This window comes from Condylostylus longicornis, unplaced genomic scaffold (genome assembly GCF_029603195.1).
Source record: "Condylostylus longicornis isolate FDR11 unplaced genomic scaffold, ASM2960319v2 ptg000031l, whole genome shotgun sequence".
Lineage (NCBI taxonomy): Eukaryota > Metazoa > Arthropoda > Insecta > Diptera > Dolichopodidae > Condylostylus > Condylostylus longicornis.
Window position 1 is genome coordinate 4633061 of NW_026578000.1, and position 19041 is coordinate 4652101.

Consider the following 19041-nt stretch of genomic DNA (forward strand, 5'->3'; position numbering starts at 1 on the left):
CTTAAAGTTTTTATGGCATTTTTTTTTTCTTAAAAATTAAATGAATAATCCGACATTTTTTCCCACTTTATCTATTCCGAATGTATTTAATATGCATTATTATTCACTCGTTTAAAATTTCCTCATACGTAATGTTGAGCAACAAAATTAAAAAATGAATTTAAATACAACAAATTTGTATTATTGGTATGCAACCTCGTATACACTACATGTTGCTAGAATTTCTCTGCTATCGGAAATTTAAATTTCTTGAATATTATTTTTTATTAATATTTTTTTATGCTTTTCGTTTCTTTTTTGACAATTTTCCTCTAAAATTTTTCACTCATTTCAAATTTTCAATATACATTTAAAGTGGTGAGAGAAATATGAGTAGAGAAAGAGTAATATTTAAAAAATAAAAGTAATTTATTGTTTTTCTTTTTACTTAAATGAAATCAAAACATATTTTCATGATAATTGATTTAAGTGATTTCTTATCATAATATTTTGAGAGAGTTAAAGAAAACCACTCAACTCAAAAATTGTTTTTTTTTTTTTAACAAAAATAAAGAAAAAACTCACTCAATTTCTTATCAGAGATTAGGTAAGGTTATAGTAAATTTGTTTTTGTAATTTTCTGTTGCGTGCGTTGCGTCAATCTCATATTATTGTTTTTGTTATTCTCACTCTCTATTTTCCTCTCTGCTGTTTTTTCTCTCACATAATTTTTTGTTCATTGAATACTACAGACTGTCATATCAGTCTACATAAACATAATACATTATTATGCAGAAACAGAAATTGAGATGGAAAATTTTTTTTATGTAATTTTTTTTTCTTTTTGTTTTTCATTATACCTATTTCATTCATTGTTATTATATTTTCTTCATTTAAATTTTGTTTTGTCTTTGTTTTTCCTCTTTTTTTTTCTTGGATGCATTGCAATTTGTCTGTACTGGAGAAGTTCATCAAACCGCGCTGTCTGTTATTTTAGTTTAGTTATTATCTCGTCGCGTTATGGTATAGTCGTACGGAGTGGAAATATACTGAAAGCAAAAGTTTTTATTGTTAAATTAAATTTTTCTTTTATATGAAATAGAGATTAAAATACATACATTTGGTTCTTGATGAATAATTCAAATGAAAAAAATTAAAAAAAAGTAAAAAACAGACCGGACAATAAGCAAAAAAAAAATTATATAAAGGAACCTAAGAGGAGATTGCAATCTCGGGAATAAATTTAAATTTTTTTTTATTTTGTATTTTAATTTTAATAACTTTTTTTTTTAATTTTATTATTTCATAAGGACTGATTATAATATTAAAGATGCACATACATTTGTACTTGCATAAAATTATATAATATTTTAAAGTGTTATATTGTTATAAATGTTCATGTGTACAGAGGTTTATAATGTATAAAAATACCGGTTCGTTTTGTTTATTATAAACCTACAACAATTATACAATGAATAAAGAGTTTACGGTCGAAATACGGTAAATATTACGGAATTACAAAAAAAAAGAAGAAGGGTATGGTCGTTTAAAAAACAAGGCAAAATAAATAAGCGATAGACAGATTAAGTGAGTCAAAATTTTTTATTTCATACAGCCGTTACGGTTCTATGATAGGACCTTTTTTAATATCATTTCAAACATACCTACCAACTTCATTTAAGTAAAATTGTAAATATTATAAAAAAATAATGAATTTAAGGCGAAAATGTGATTTTTGCAGAAATAAAATTAACAATAAAATAATTAAAATATTTTCAAAACAATATTTATTTAAATAAAAGAAAAATAAAAATAAAGTTAAAAAGAAAGAGAAAAATCAAGAAAATTTAATTAAAAGAGGAGTGAAGAGGGAGATAGAGAGAGAAAAAAAAAATAATAAATAAAATAAAAGAATAAATTGTGAAATATTTTAATAATTTTGCAGTTTAAATTTCTAATTAGAAGAAAGGAAAAAATAATGTAACCTTAAGGATAAAAGGTTAAATATTTGCAAAAAAAAAAATATTTAAGGAAGTGTTAATGTAAAAATTATCATAATTGAGTTGATAAAAGTGAAAAGGAAAAAAAGAAATATAAATAAAGAAAATTTAAGGTAAAATATTTAAAAAAAAATTTTTAATTAGAATTATGAAAATAAATAATAATATTATAGTCAAATGATACAAGATAAAAAGTGAAGATATTAAAAAAATAAAGAAGAAATTTAAAATATTGTGAAACATTGTGTGCTATTCTTGTAGTTGAGTGAAAGAAAATAAATAACTGAAGAGAAACCTATATACTATAAATTTTAATTTAATTTTAAATTCTAATTAATAAGAATTATTATATAGATCGTATTTTTTAAATAATTCGACCATTTAAATTGAAATATCGTAAATTATAATATTAAAAAGAGCTCGTAATTTTAATGATCATAACAATGAATGAATAAATAAATTTTTGTATATAAAATATTTATAATGTTAATTTATTAGAAATTAATTATTAATTAAAAAAAAAAAACGAAAATTTAAATCTAAATAGAAAAATTTATTGAGCATTTTTATTTTTCTTTTATACACGAATATAACAGAAGTTCGTGTATATATAGGTGCTTGAATTATAATGAAAAAGTTTTTCCATTTGAAATATTTAAATTAAGGGAATATTCAAATTTTTCTAGTTTCTAATTTAGCTTCTGTTATACGCTCATTTACCTACATATATATTTGTATTTCTTGATATATATCATAAAATTACTAAAGGTTATAATATACACAGTGGTTAAATTATAAAGACGGTTCGCATAGATTTGTTTAGAATACAACTTAATTGAGTTTTTAAAAGGTTTAATGAGAAATTTTTTCAATAATTAAAATTTAAGTTTGTTTATTGTTAATTAAAATTTATTGTATTGAAGTTAACGTAATATACCATATTATATATATGGTATATGTATATGATATATATCCGGAATTTCGGATATATATCATATATATATATATATGTACGGATATATATCACATATATATATATATATATATATATATATATATATATATATATATATTTCGGATATATATCATATATATATATATATGTACGAAATTCCGGATATACGGAAAAAAGGTTTTCTTATATTTATAAAACTTTTGTACTAAAACATTTATTAAAAAAATTTTGAAACCATTGACTGTATTTTTAATGGAAGTTGAATTATCAGTAATATTTTTAGAAATACTCGTAATTTCAAAAGGTTATCAAATACAATGAAGATTATAATATTAGACGATTTCCATTCTGGTGAGGTATTCGTTTCGAATTTTTAAAGTTTATAGAAATATATAGGAAAATAAGCGTTATTTAGAATGACAATTATAGTTGTTTGTCTTCTTTTGTAATCTTTTTATTCTTAAAGACCGATTAAAATTAATTTGAGTAGTCAAAACTCTGATGCCTCTACATTTATACATAAACATATAAATATTACTAAATTATTATTATTATAAAAATTCTTGAATTTTTAATTACTTTCGGATTAAGATATTTGAATTTAATTAAAAATTATTCAAAAATTATAGTATAATAATATAAATTATTTATATAATATAGAATATGCTATGGAAATTTTATACCACACTGTTATTGTACTCACGTATAAAAACAAAGAGATATACGTACGTATACGTAACGTATATATTTGGTTTTTCATTCCGGAATAAATTTGCATAATATTTTGTATATTTTAAAGAATTTTGAAAATTTTTTATTTTCATAAGCTTAATAATTTTTTTTTCTCTTTTCCATTGAAAACTTCTTTTCAATTAAAACAAATTTTTTATGTATGCAAGATGGTATAGGAATAGTTATAATCTTAGAAGTTATCATCACGGTATCATAGTTAGTTACTAAATAGTTGTCATAGTTGTTGTTATTTCCCCCTTATTATCAAATAATAATAATTAATAATCTTGTTTCATCTTTGATTAACTCTTTTTCTTTGATTAATTTTGAATTTTTTAGAAGATCAAAAATAAGAAGAAAAAATTTTATTTAATATTGAATATTTAGTTTTGATGTATAACAAAAACCTACGTGTAGAATAAATACGAGACTTTATGTATTAAATCACTTTTTTTTTATTTTTAATGTAGTAAATACCTTATATGTACGTTTAAAATATATACGGAATGTAAATAATATGTAATAATATTTTACTTAACTGTAAAAATTTGTTAATTTAAATAATATTGTTATATTCTAAAATTGGGAATATACTAATTTATTTATTATTATTTTTTTTGTTTTTTATTTTTCGTGAAAATATGGTAAAAAATTTATTAGACAAGTTTACATAAAAATAAATTTTTTTATTTTGGCTAAAGGTAAAATATTTTACGGTATTTGTCATATTTAATAAATTTACTTGCTTCATATTTATTTACGATTTTCTATATTTACGTGTTATAAGTTATAGAGTACTTTTTTTTTGTTGCCGAAGAGAGATATATGGGCAAAGGAATTCCTCTCCACAGCCACCGCAGCCAGTCATGGCTTATTGTGCCACCTAAACTGCCACGGTCCCAAGCAAAAACCTGGAGATATCCCTCAGGGAGTTGGGCATAGAGTGCGTAATGTGATTTACTTAATTTTGATTTGATATGGTTAACACGGCAGACTTATAACTCTATATATAAAAATATTTTAATTTACAGTGTTATTCGATGGTTCATGCTCGGGCGCCAAAACTGAAAATTTTTAATTGAACATACAAATTTTAAACGGAAAACTTAATTGTTTTTGCAATATTTACCATGCAATTAATTTTCACTTCTTTAAAAATTTTGAAACACACTTAATACAACTTTGATAACTCTTCTAATTCAAGAAAAGTATTTAGGAATTAAAACACTTTCATTTAATATACGTAAACCTAATAAGTAAAATTAACACTTTTAAACTAATTAATTAACTTTAATAGCATAGATAATATTTTCAAATTAATTGAGTTTTAAATAAACATGTACCCATTCCTTACCCTCCAAAATTTAAGAAATTCATTTTGCGTGTAAGGTTCTTGTGATATTTTCGCCTTTATAATGGAAGAGAAATAATGATATTTTAATCCTAATTCTATTCATTTAAAAAACTTCACATACCTATAGGTAATTAAAAAATATTATGTCTTTATTACTCTATATTATTTATTTATTTATTTATTTATTTATAATCTTTGTTAATAAACTATGAAAGTTGTCATTTAGTTAAAATTTTTTTGTTTTATTTTACAACAGAAAGGAAATATGAAAGGCGAAAAATATGACACATTTATGTAAAATTGTTAAAAATAAATTATCAAAAATAATTTAAAATTTCTTTGCCATATATTTACATATATCTGCTGTAATTTGTTTATTAAATATGCTCGTATGTACATACAAATGTGTGATATTGGGTACAAATCCTCTATTTCATATTCGGAACTATTAGAACATAAAGGGAATATTATTAAAATGTTAATTGGCTTCTGGTTTTTAATTATTTTCAAAAAGTTAAATTAATTTTACAAAAACCTACATATCATAAATACAGGGTATTTAGTATAGGGTGGTAAATAATTTCTTTGCTTAATTTTCAACAAAAAATAGTGTGGGTTTGAGGGTGCAGTCTGTGGCAAAAAATGATTCCAGATTTTCCCTGTATATAAATAAATGTTTATAAGTTCGGAATCATGCGACATAGAGTAACCATCGGAGGCTTTATGAAATGTGTAGCAAATGTGCATTTTTTAAATGGATTTAACACGTTTTGCTGGATAAACTATAAGAGGAAAATGACATAGGGGTGAACCTCCAATTCTCAATGTAGCACAACGAAAAAACTCAAAAAAATAACACAAATTTGGCTTTGGACGAACTTTATCTTGAAGACTATGGCTCAAATCTAATTGGTTGTAAGACAGGAAATAAAGGGCAGCCAATTGTCTGAAAAACAAGCCTTCTTATGCAAACCACCCTGTATAATCTTAAGCATACATAAATACATACAAATGTATACATACGAATAAAATTTTCATAAATATTTTATTTACATACTCGTATATGTATGTATGTATACGTTTATGTGTATAATATGAAAATGTCTATCAATTTTACAGCAAATGAAGAATTTTAATAGTTTTTCTTTTAAGTAGATTTTCTTTGAAGAAGAAAAAAAAAATGTTGTAGGTGCCTTTACTGTCATAACGAAATTTAATAAAAATTAATGTAATTGATTCAATTTAAGTATACTAGTACTTATATAGGTACGAGTATTTTTACTTATACGAGTAAGAAGGAGAATTATTTTCTCGATATAAGTAATAGGTGGTTTTCCCATAAGAAGTTTCAGTAGTTTCTCCAGTAAATAAATTATTTTCTTGAGTATGTGTATACGGTCGTAATTTGAATCTTTTATCTTTTATATAAATAGTGTATTCTTTGTAGATGGAAATCACTTTAAAGTGATTTAACAAAAAATTTTTTATTTAGGTTTCTTAATTTTGAAATGTTGATAACGGATAACTAATTGAACAATTTAATTATAAAATTAATATCTCTAAGTACTTCGATTCTTTTAATGTTGATTATGTACTTAGAAGAAATCATCAGACTCAGTTTAATATATTAAATATTTTGAAGTCATGGGCCAAACATGTTATAAATAATTTTAAATTAAAAGTGCTTCCTAAAGAAAAATTGAGTTTTTTGTTTAATTCTTCAAATTTATCCCTTCTCAGAGGGCCGAAGAGTCCACTATATTAACACTCCACTGTAAAAGTATTCAGGAAAATTTGCAAAAAAACAGAAGAAAAATTTTCATTTAGAATTATGCCGTAACTTTAAAATTAAAAAGGGTTAAACAATAATTTCTTATTAGAATCAAAAATAAAATATTAATAGACTTGACATTTTCAAATTACATATATATTAATGAATATATATACACATACGTTAATGTATATAAGTTGTTATTATTACCCACATATGAGAGTAATAATAACAACTTATTACTCACATATGTGGGTAATAAGTTGTTGCAGTGTTGTTTTTGTTTTTTGAAATTTTAGTATTTGTACGTGTTCTAATATGTTTTGTTATTCTATAAATGCTCTGTTAATATCCTTTTTATAGCTTTTATAATAAATAAACGCTAATGTACATACATGCATGTATATGATTACATAATATTTTCTTATGTATTAGAATGTTTATAGAAGATATTATGTGTCCTATTATTTCTTTTTTTATGTTGTCTACTTTGATATTCACGTACATGATTTCTTCTCCTGCGATTATTATGATACATTGATATTTATATACACACACCATACTTACATACATAATTTTCCATAAAACTTTTTTTTTTATTTCCCACTTGAGTCTTCATAAATATTTCATAGAAATCATCTTCTTCAAAAATAGAAATTTATTTTATTACTTCTAATTTTTCTTCTTATATTTTTATGTTTTTGATATGGCAGTACGAAGTATTACTTGTTTTTCTTCCTTGATCCTAAAAACAAGGAAAAAAAAGTGTTTCTGTTTCATTTCATTTTTATTTTTCTTAATTTTTATATTTTATATTTATGTCATGTTACTTATATATGTATATGATTATTTCAAAAATTGTCAAAGAATGTCCGAACAGGATGAATTCTTTGAATTTTATACTTAAATATCAGCAAGTTGTCTTTTGTCTTGTACTTATACTTAAACATTATAATGTATATACATATGTACATAAAATATATTATGTTTCATTATGCTGTAATCGTAACATACACGGTAGATCTTCGTAAAACACGCAATATGTTGGAGTTTCGAACAATTCGAATAATTGACTACTGAACTTCTTTCAGATAATTGTTTATAATAATAAAAAATTATGTATATACACATAAATTCTTGCGATAATTACTTTATTGAAAAAAGTAAGTGAAAGGGTAACTGAAGAAAATTTAAATCTTCAAATTTAAAGTGCCGGAGATTACATATAATTGCAAAAACAAGAGTTTTTCACACATTCTAAAGTTTGGGAAAATTCAAAACATATTGAGCTCAAACATGGTTAGTGGCGACAAACTTACAGTTTTAAAGCATGAACTGGCAATGCTTTCAAGTAAAGTCCTTGGTTTGGCTCAAAAATTAAAGTTAATTTTACATACGATGCGGACGGCTCCCACCGCTGCATTGGAGGTGATGATCGGATTGCCGCCACTGCACCTCCATATATTGAAGGAAGCTCGGCTGGTGACTTACCGACTTCTCTCTGGCGAGGACGGGGCAGGGCTAAAGTTGGCCCACAGAACTCACAGAGACTTCATTGAGGGCGATCCGATTCTAAGGATAACCATGTCAGATACCTGTCTGCCGCGGTACAACTTCGACCACAGGTACGGGGTTCTGTTTCCTGATCGATGGACGTGGGATCGGGGTGGTCCGGTACTTAGGTCGGGTTCGAGCGTGTGGTATGCGGACGGATCCAAAACGGAGTCGGGTGTGGGCTCGGGCGTATACGGTGTCCGCCCGGACACGCGTGTATATGCAACCCTTGACCCGTATTGCACAGTGTTCCAGGCCGAAATACATGCAATAGAGATCTGTCTGAGAATCAATTTGGAAAGGGGGTATAGAAACCGCACCATATATGTGTTCTCAGACAGCAGGGCTGCACTGCTGGCGCTCCGTTCAGCTCAGGTTACATCCAAGCTGGTCTGGAGCTGCCTTGCTGCACTTATGGAATTGGCATCGGAAAACAGAGTGATGCTCATTTGGGTGCCGGGCCATAGTGGCCATGCGGGCAACGAAGTTGCCGATGAGTTGGCGCGGAGGGGATCTGGGGCTGCCTTTGTGCAGCCGCTGCCTTTCTGTGGTCTGCCTTCTTCCGCCGTGGGGGCCAGGCTTGCCTGCCTACTCGCGGCGGAATGCAGTCGTCACTGGCGGGACACGAAAGGGTGCCGTCATGCGAAGGTGTTTGTTCTGGCGTGCTCCGGCGGATTCGCTGCGGAGTTGCTGGGGATGAGCAGGAGCCGGATTCGCACTATTGCGAATTTCTTCACGGGGCACTGCCCGGTGAAATACCACCTGCACAGGCTGGGGAAGTCGGGTTCCCCACTGTGCAGATTTTGTGAGGGTGGCGATGAGACCGCCGTGCACATTCTCTGCGACTGTCCGGCACTGGCTGTTCGGCGCCGCAATTGTCTTGGACATGGGTCCCTAAGTGTTCGGGAACTATTGTCCAACTCCCTTAGGGATATCTCCGGCTTTGTGATTGGGACGGGGATATTATAGACGGGAGAGTGGGGTGGCTACAATAAGTCAAAAATGGCTGCGGTGGTTTGGGGGGATGCTCCTGTCCCACTCAGTTCTCTAGAATCTACAATCTACAATCTACATTAGAGTGGGGCAGTTTGTGTTATTAGGTACACTTTCCGAAAAATTATTCCATTATTATTGAGACGTATTTCATTACTAGCCTGGGTAGTAATGTTTTATAATGTCAATTTCTGCAAAATTTTTTTAGAATTATAAATTATGAAAGCCTTTCTTTTAGGGTGTGTAGTACAATGTATAAAAGTATGTTCTAATTTTCTATAAGAGATGGATCTAGATTCTAAAGAGAGAGAGAGAGAGAGAGAGTTCCAAAACTTTTTGTTGTATTTTTTCTTTCATTTTTTCTCATTAATATCTTCTTCTTATTGTTGTTATTTCTCATTTCATATTCTTTTACTTTGATATCTTTTTATATCTTTTATTGAATTTTCATCAATAGAAATTGACAAGGAATAATTCTCTTTTTTTTTCTTCGTATAAAAAAATACGAAAAAAAATTACAATAATAAAAAAAATACGAGAGATAATAAAAAATTTCTCGTAATGAGAAAAAAAACGATAATTGATTATTCAATTGGGGCAGTGCGTTTAAATATGTGTGTATAACAAAAACCAAGTGTATTCGTATGTATACGAATATTGTATGTCGTATGTTCGGGTATATCCCATTGTTTTGTTTAATATATCTTTTAAATGATGTCCTTTTTCTTTAATTATTGTTGTTGCTATCACTACTTTATTATTATTATTTCTTTTTATGATCATCGTTGCTATAGTAAAATTAAATTTAAGTTCATACCGGTTAAGTGACTTCTTTTGTTATAATATAATGTACGGAATTGTTATATACTTAATATAATAAAATTTTATAAAAAAAAAATAAAGTACCCAACATACTTGTATATTATTTTGACTTGAAATAATTATCCTTTGAAATTAATATATAAAAGCATTATTATGTTGTAATATAAAGTTCCATATGAAGTGCTTTGTCTAAGGATACAATCTTATTATAAACACACGTACTTACTCAATTATTTTTGAAGTATTGTCTTATATTTTTCAAGAATATAGAATACAAAAGAAATTATATAAAAAATCATATTAAAAATTTAGTTCATTATAGAATATTTAAAATCATAAGTATTAAAAGATCTGAGATTTTTTAACAAAATTAATTCAGCACGTCTATAATTTTTATATTAAATATATTTAAATTTTAAAAGTAGGTGCTGTTGTTAGGCCCTTGATCTAATATCGGTTTTTGTGCAAAAATAGAAAAATTGTTTTTGCATTAAGTCTATTCTTAGTTATAAAATTGGAAAAGCAAGCTATTTTAATCGGGTGAATAAACGTAAAATTGATATTAATAAAAGAAATCATTAAGATTTAACGATATTTGAGTACTTCTGAACAACTAAATGTCTCAACAGTGGTTTAAGAAGTAAAAATGCATTATTATGTGTTTTGATAAGTAATGTACGAAATCGATCTTAATTAATGAAATTTCGTTATTCTAAATTAAAGTTTGAATATCATCAACAATTTGTGTTTGATATTACAAAAAAAGGAACAGTCAGGGTCGGCAAACATGTATTAATTGTTATTATACGTACAAATATGTATATGGGTTAGAGAATACCGCCGGAAAAAATATATTAGTTCTTAACAATACAAGTGGAAGTGTCCTATCGAACCTTAAATCATTCATATTCTCCTTGCCGCTCTGTATAGTCGTTTTTTTTTATTGACCGCATTGCATGCAATAAAGGAGGTTATTGGGTGGCATCTAATTTTGGATGTCGAGTTTTAGGTGGGAACGCACTTTTTCATTATTTGCTCTGTCTGTCTGTTTGTCTGTCGGTCTGTATGTGGACACGTGTATTTCAATTTTAGCTAAACCGGTTTTGAGTTGATTTTATATGTGAGTTTATTTTGGCTATTGAATGAATTAATTAAGTTTTCGGACATATCAGACTGGATTCGAGAACTGTACTTTCTGGCGGGCGATTTTAAATTTTTACAGATATATTTAAAGAGAAATAACCAACTGGAGTTCGTTGGAATTTAGTATTTAAATTTGGGGTGTCGAAACAGTAAAACTGTAAACTTTGTGGAATGATCAGGGCTCGCAAACTGAGCTGGGGGCCGATTTCATATTTTTTACCATATCTACAGAACGGATTATTGGAATTTCTGGAAATTTTCTATTTAAGTTCTGGTTATTATTTAAACTGAACGGTGAACTTTTCAGAAATTTCGGATGGCACAAAACGAAATTGTACTAAGAGCCAAATTTACAATTTTCTAGGTATCTTAACTAGGCAATACAGATAGTGGTCGGTTATGTGCTGACCACAACAGATTTTTTGAATTGCTATAAAATTGTATTTATTTATCGAAGTGGCAAATTGAGTTAAAATTCTTTGGAATAGATTACATCTTAAAATAAAGGGAAAAAAATGAATATACTTAATAAAGTAAGTTTTATTACCCCAAAATACTATAATTATTCATTAAATTTGAACACTTATGCATTGTTTGTTTTACATAATTTCCGAGTACTTACTTGGATTTTTCATTATATGCTTGAGTAATGATTTAAATACGATTTTGTATATATGCGTGTAAACTAATTCATTATCGTAATTTACTGCTTAAATTCTATTTCCTTAAATAATTTCTTAATAACTATATAAGGGGCTTTGAGTACAATTTTTTATGTTGCATATTCTATGACTAAAATTAATGTCCCAACCATTTGAATTCACATAAGTTTTTATAATATATTTATTTAAGAAATAATAACGGCAATTGCACGCATAAGGAAGTGCTTGTGTACAATATTTTCTATATTCATTATACATTCTAACGTATATATTATGATAAATGTACATGTGTAAAATATTTACCATGTATAGTTAAGATAGATTTTCTTAAAAAGAAAAATTATTATATTTCCTGTGGGTAAAATTTACTATACCTATATTTAATACCCTTTTTTAACAGTTAAAATTCTTTTTTTCTTATTAAAATACATTTATATTTACATTATACACAAGTAAGAGCTCAGTTTTTTTCTTAAGTATTCTAGTAATAATGCATTTTTTCTCAAAACGTTCTTACCGCATAAGATTGATTACTTTAAGACAAGAAATTAAATGATTTTTATTTGAGGTTTAACAAACTCATAATGTTATAAATTTTTTTTGATTTTGTATTTATCCCACATGATTGTTATTATACAACTGAATTGAGGAAAATTTTATATTTATTTACTTATACAATATTATGTAAGCAAGTATGTATTAGCTTTGATTCGCCAACGTAAAAAGTTAAAAAAGAATAAAATTCACATGAATTTGCCACCATAAAAAATACTTACTTACCACTGTCTAATGCTATATCAACATAAGAACATAATGATTGTCATCATTTTAGCATTGAAATTACGTTTACTGAAAAATTAGGTGCTCATGTGCATGTGGGTGCTTCAAACATATGGTATGATTATTTGCATGTTGTTTTTTTTTTAATTCTATCTTTTATGCTTGTTTTTGGAATTAGTTCTGTGTTTGATAACCTTGATAATATTGAATATAATTATTCAGACAATTTTGAATTTTAGAAAATTTAAGAAAAGTCCTTCAGTGTTTCTTTCTCGAGGTCGATATTCTTTAAATAATTCATGTAGATAGAATGGATATGATTATTTTCTTCTAGTAGACGATATTCTGGTACCATGGCTTCTTGTTGATTCGCATTGTTATTATAATTAAATATAGGCACAAGTAGGTTTAGTTTGAATTATACTTTCATTCATTCTACTTCCAGATCCATTGCACAAACTGTTAACATGAAATTTTACACCTGGTAGTACCTATTCCACTTTACTAGCAATTCAACTCCTACCACCTTAAACGTTTTCTGTCATTTATTGTAAACTAAACTAAAAGAATGGTGTATCTATTTAAATGTGAAGAACTTTTTCAATTTTCAAAACTAATTTCCAATAACTGTTCATCATTTGATCTTTCAATAATGGGGGAAAAAATGCTCAGTAAAATGTGTACAAAACTATTATTTTACAAAATCTTTTATGCTATCGTATAGAATCGAAAACAAAAAAATTTCATTCTATTTTGTTGTTTTTTTCATTACCAGCTTTATAAATTTTGCTTCAAAAAACAAAAAGAAACAAAAGGAATACAACCAAAAGTTAATCTTTTGTATGTAAGAGAAAAAAAAAGGTAGAATTTATAAAAATTGAAGAAACCAGTAAAAATAAAAAAAAAATATAAAAATGCCAAAGTTGATATATACGACAAGGAAATTTAATTCCATCTATAATAGCACCAACTGCAACAACAAAAACAACGACAGTAACATTACCATCGACAAGAAATGTAAAAGAATAATAAAAACAAAAAATTTAATTTCATACTCGTTCTTCAACATTCTTATATTATTTACAATTATTCTATCAGCATTTCATATTACCACTAGTCATGGTTTTAAAGCAACAGCATCAGTTGATTCATCATCAAATTCAATATTTAGTGGTCCTTTTAGTGGGAGTGATCAAGATTTTGGTAGTGGTATAACAAGTATTAATGATGAGAATAAAGATCAACCATTATTTGTACGACATAGACATCATCATGAATTACAGAGGCAACAGCAAAAACAACAATTACATCAACAATTAAAACAACAACAACAACAACATCAACAGCAAACTTCATCTGAAAATAATCATCAATTTTATTTATCACAAAATAAACAACAGAATAATGAAAATTTAACACCTACTAAACATCAAAATCAAAATAAATATCAACAAAAAACAGGAAAAATTCCTGCATCTGCAAAAGTGTCATCGATTTTAGAAAGAAACACTTTTTCACAAAATTTTAAAGAAAATCCAATAACAAAATCAAAGAATGAAAGTATTAAAATTAATTACCAATCTGAAACACAACCAGCAACATCAAATAATCCGGAATATGCAAAATCAACATCTAATAATAATAATAATAATCATCATTTACGTCATCATAATCGACGACATCAGACATCATGGGAGCATAGAGTATTTCCAGCTTTAAGACATCATCCAACACCACCACCATATTTAAATTTATCACCTGTTTCAAATAACGTCAATACAAATAGCTCATATTCACGTTGGCATTATGATAATTTAACACCTTCATACAATGGAAAACAATGGAAAACAAACACACATCAGAATTTTCATCATGATGCCAATTTAAATAATAATAACAATAATAATAATAATAATGGACATCTTTCAAATCAAATTGATCAAAAGAATAATGCTTTTAGCATCGGTTCGGGCATCAGTGGTACCGATATCGGTAATTTTATATCGAACGATAATAATAATAATAATAAAAAATCTCATTATACAATCGGTAATAATAATATGAACTCATATTCGAATAATAATAATCAAAATAAAAATAATCAATACGGTAGCAATATTGGTATATCGTCATTACCGTCGTCGTCGGTTCAAAATTATACGAAATCAGTTCCTTCTTATTACGGTAATACTAATAATAACGATAATAATAATAATAACAAGAATAATAATAACAAAAATCGTGAAGATCCTGGCGATAGTATTGGTGGTACAAAAATTTATGATTTACAAAATTATCATGATGATAGTAGCAGTATTATAACAACAAATCATGATACACATAACGATAAATCAAAAAAAACTTATCTTTTAAAAAGAAAACCAATAAAATCATCATGGTCTTCGTCATCATCATCATCAATGTTTCCTTCAATAAAATTGGATAAGGATTTTGACAGGTCATCAACAAAATATGATTTAGATAGAAATATTGAAAATGATGAACGATTTAAAATTGATGATTCAAGAGATTATCATACCGATAAAAGAGGTAATGTTATATTAAATTTAAAAAAATCAAAAAGTATGAAACATTATATAAAACCAATAATAGAGAATAATAATGATGATCAAAGGATAAGAAAAAATTTTAATTTAAAAAGTTCAACTATCGATAATTACAATAGTAAGAAGCCAAATGCGGCTAATATGATTTCAAATATTAAAAATAATAAAAATAATAATGATGATGATGAATATGAATATGATGATGACGATGATGATGATAATGATGACGATGATGATGAAGATGAAGGTAACGATGATGATGATGATGATGATGACGATATTAATGGAGATGATGTAGATGATGATAATGATGAAATTATTAATAAGGACAGGAATAATAGTAATCGTAATAATAATCATGATGATGATGATGATGATGACGATGATAAGAATAATGACAATGATGATATTATTGAAAATAAATTCAATCATAATCATTTGAATATTAATATTCGTCATAATAATAATAATAAAAAACAGAGAAAAATAATTAATAAAATAAAAGAGAAAATTTTGAATAACGAAGAGGATTATAGTTATCAAGATACCGATAGTTCTATAAGTAGTATTGATCTTAATAATGACGGTCCCGGTAACGATAATGATGACAATGATGATGATGACGATAATGATAGTATTGATGAAGATTCAAATGAAAGTAAATTAAATTGGATTGGAGATTCTAAGGGTAATGGTGGCTATAGGAAATTACCAAAAAGGAAGACATATCAATCGGTAAGTAATAGTTTTTTCTTATTTTAAATATATTCAAAAAATAATTATTAATAATTAACAATATAAATTTTAGTTTAAGAAAATTACTTAAACATTCTGTTCAAAACTTTTTAAAATAGAAGTTTTTTAAACCGTTTAAAAGGTTTTTCTCAACTCTATGTATATTATTTTTCGTAAGCTTTATTGAAAATTAACCCTGCGTTGCACAACAAATGGGAAATGAACAGTTAAAGATTAATGAAAACTCTTTGTAGTTTTTTCTTCTTTCCTTATTTCCTTGAATTTTTGCATTAAAAACAACAAATAATGGACTCTGAAATTTGTTAATATTGCTCAATTGAAGTTGAATGCCGGGCGAATTTATTTTAATACCGGACACAAACCTTGCACGCGACAAGATATTTTTTTATTGATTAAAAACCCAAGTAAAGTTAGCGTTTTTTTTTTTTTTGTAACCGTTAATTTTTTTTTTTGCAACCGAATTAAGTTATTTTTGAGCCATCCATGGCAATCCGATCCCGAAGATCACATGAATCCTTACTCAACCCAAGTGCAGGTCAGTGGTCTCTTTCTCTTGAGTCGCCTGGTAGCTTCCTTGACCATTATATGTTTCACTTCTGTATTGAAGATGCTGTTGTATTCTATTTACGTGCACGATGGAGTATCTACTTATTTCTTCCTCGACCGTGCAAATTTTGATATCTCCATGTATGGTGGAATTTCTTACGTGTTTTTCTTTACTATATTTCGCAGTACTCTATTCTGGATGACTTATTTGCACAACCCCCAAAGTGTTATATCGTATGTCCAAATTGGTTTAATAACCTGTTTGTATATTAATAATTTATTATGGATACTCATTAATTGTAATTGGCCATTATTTCATTCATAACATGATTTCATCTAATGATTTTTGTATTTTCTCCGTGCTTTCTTGGACGGCATTCCCATGGGCTAAGATTGCGGTATCATCTGCAAAAGTTACAGGTATAAACTATGGTTTCAGTTTCCAATTCTACCTAAATTTGATTAAAAAATCAGTACCTCTTGTTGTAATTAAAAATTTTTAAACAAGTTTTGACAGAAGAAGTACCTAGGTTAAAAGTCGAACTTTAAGTCAACAATGAAAATTGATTTTTGATTTAATTTTGTTTTTTTTTGGTCTACGACCGAATTATTTATGGTTTTATTAAAAATTGATCCGATTAGAATGAAAAATTCTTGGTAACAAGTCATGTGTGTGGTTATGATAATTATGGGTTGTTTTTTTTTATTTTGAATTCGTTTCAAATTTAAAGGATAATAGGACGTAACGATCTCGTTAGATAAAAATTTCGAAAATTTTTTTTTTTTCTTATTATTTATATTTTCCGTTTGGTTTTGATCTTATGATGGTTTAGAAGGTGTAGAAGTCATTTATTTGGTTTTGTTTTTTATTTTCCTTTTTTTTTAACTTTAAAAATAAATTAAATCAGATTTCAATTCTTATAGCCCTTCTTCAAATCTCAACGGGATCATTTAAGATACTACTCATAAATTCAATAATTTTGACAGGAAAAAAAAGGTGTTTTCAGAGAAAAACTCGACTACAGAAAAAAAAAAAAAAAATTTGATTGACATCACATCAGATTTTTGGGTTTGATGTTGTAGGTTCTAGTTTAATTCAAAATTTTTAGTAGTTTCAAATATCACGTATATTTGGCAGGTATCGTATACTTACATTTCCTAACCAATATAAGTATTCACTAATCATTAAAACAAAAATTTGATTGATTAAAATTTTGTTAGAAAAACAGTAAAAATATTCACCTGATTTTTTCAAATACGGGATTTATACTAATGCAGGCTACTCACAATAATTTGAACTTTTGGTTAAGCCTCCAGTTGAAAATGATTTTTGAGAATTCATGTTGAATTTGAATTAACCAAATCAATTTGAATGGAAGTTCTTCTAAATTTTTAAAATTTCTGATTAGTGCTTTTGAATTTTTACTTCTGAGACTACAATAAGTATCTCTTTTAACCCTACAGATTTCATTTCAAAATCATTTCAAAATCAGTCTGTACAATTTATTTCAATTTTCTCAACATTGAAATATTTATGTTTATAAAATTCGAAATTTTGTAATTACATTTTTAAATTACAAATTTTAAATATTTGTCAAATACTCAAATACCTACTTAATTTAGAAAAAAAAACAAGTCAGATTATTAGATACTAAAGTCAAATTATTTGGAGCCAAATACATTAGAATATTTTAAAAAATTTTAAATTATTCCAAAATTGGTGATTACATTATTATTTATAATGAAGAAAAAATTGTATATGAGATATTTTTGTTAGATAATTTTTATATAACTATAATTACAGGATACAGACCAGACATCCTTTTTCCTTAAAACCCAATTTTTCCCTTTTTTTTATAGTCTTACTTATTTAAATAAGTATTTAAGTGTGTACTTAAAATGTATATTATATATGTATGTATTTAATTTCTTCAGTACTTAAAATTTCCTTTTTTCAATGAGCTTGTCCTGGATTTCTAAGATTATAGATAACAATAGTTCATCTAATTAAAATAAAGAAAATAGAAGAAAAAAAATTATAATTCAACTCTATATAAATGTTCCCACAACATTAGAATACACAATATTAAATATTATGTTTTTATAGGACCCTCAATTTTGCTATATCAACACATACTTAATGCACACACACGTTTTATATTAAGTATATTTTGTAGAACCATGTTTATAAATGGAACACAGTATACCAATGGATATATACATTTTAAGTTAAAAAAAATCTGATAAGAACAGCACATAACCGACGGCAATGTGTATTGTCTAGTTTAGCGAAAATTTTGCTGAAGATTGTGAAAATTTCATTTAAACACTTCTTTAATTCCAAATCGTTTTTAAAGAAGTTAGTAAGCTTTTGCAGTAAAATTTCACTTAGTCATCCGAATTCCCTGAAAGGTTCACCTGTAAATT

General features: G+C 26.8%; 1 protein-coding gene across 1 annotated transcript; it reads left to right on the forward strand.

Annotated features, from left to right (window-relative positions):
* Positions 1–996: 996 nt before the first annotated feature.
* LOC129608406 (homeobox protein 2-like) lies at positions 997–16074 on the forward strand. Its single transcript, XM_055519893.1, has 2 exons — positions 997–2092; positions 13521–16074. The coding sequence occupies exon 2, from the start codon at positions 13660–13662 to the stop codon at positions 16072–16074; it is 2415 nt and encodes an 804-aa protein (XP_055375868.1). The 5' UTR covers positions 997–2092; positions 13521–13659.
* The last annotated feature ends 2967 nt before the right edge of the window (positions 16075–19041 follow it).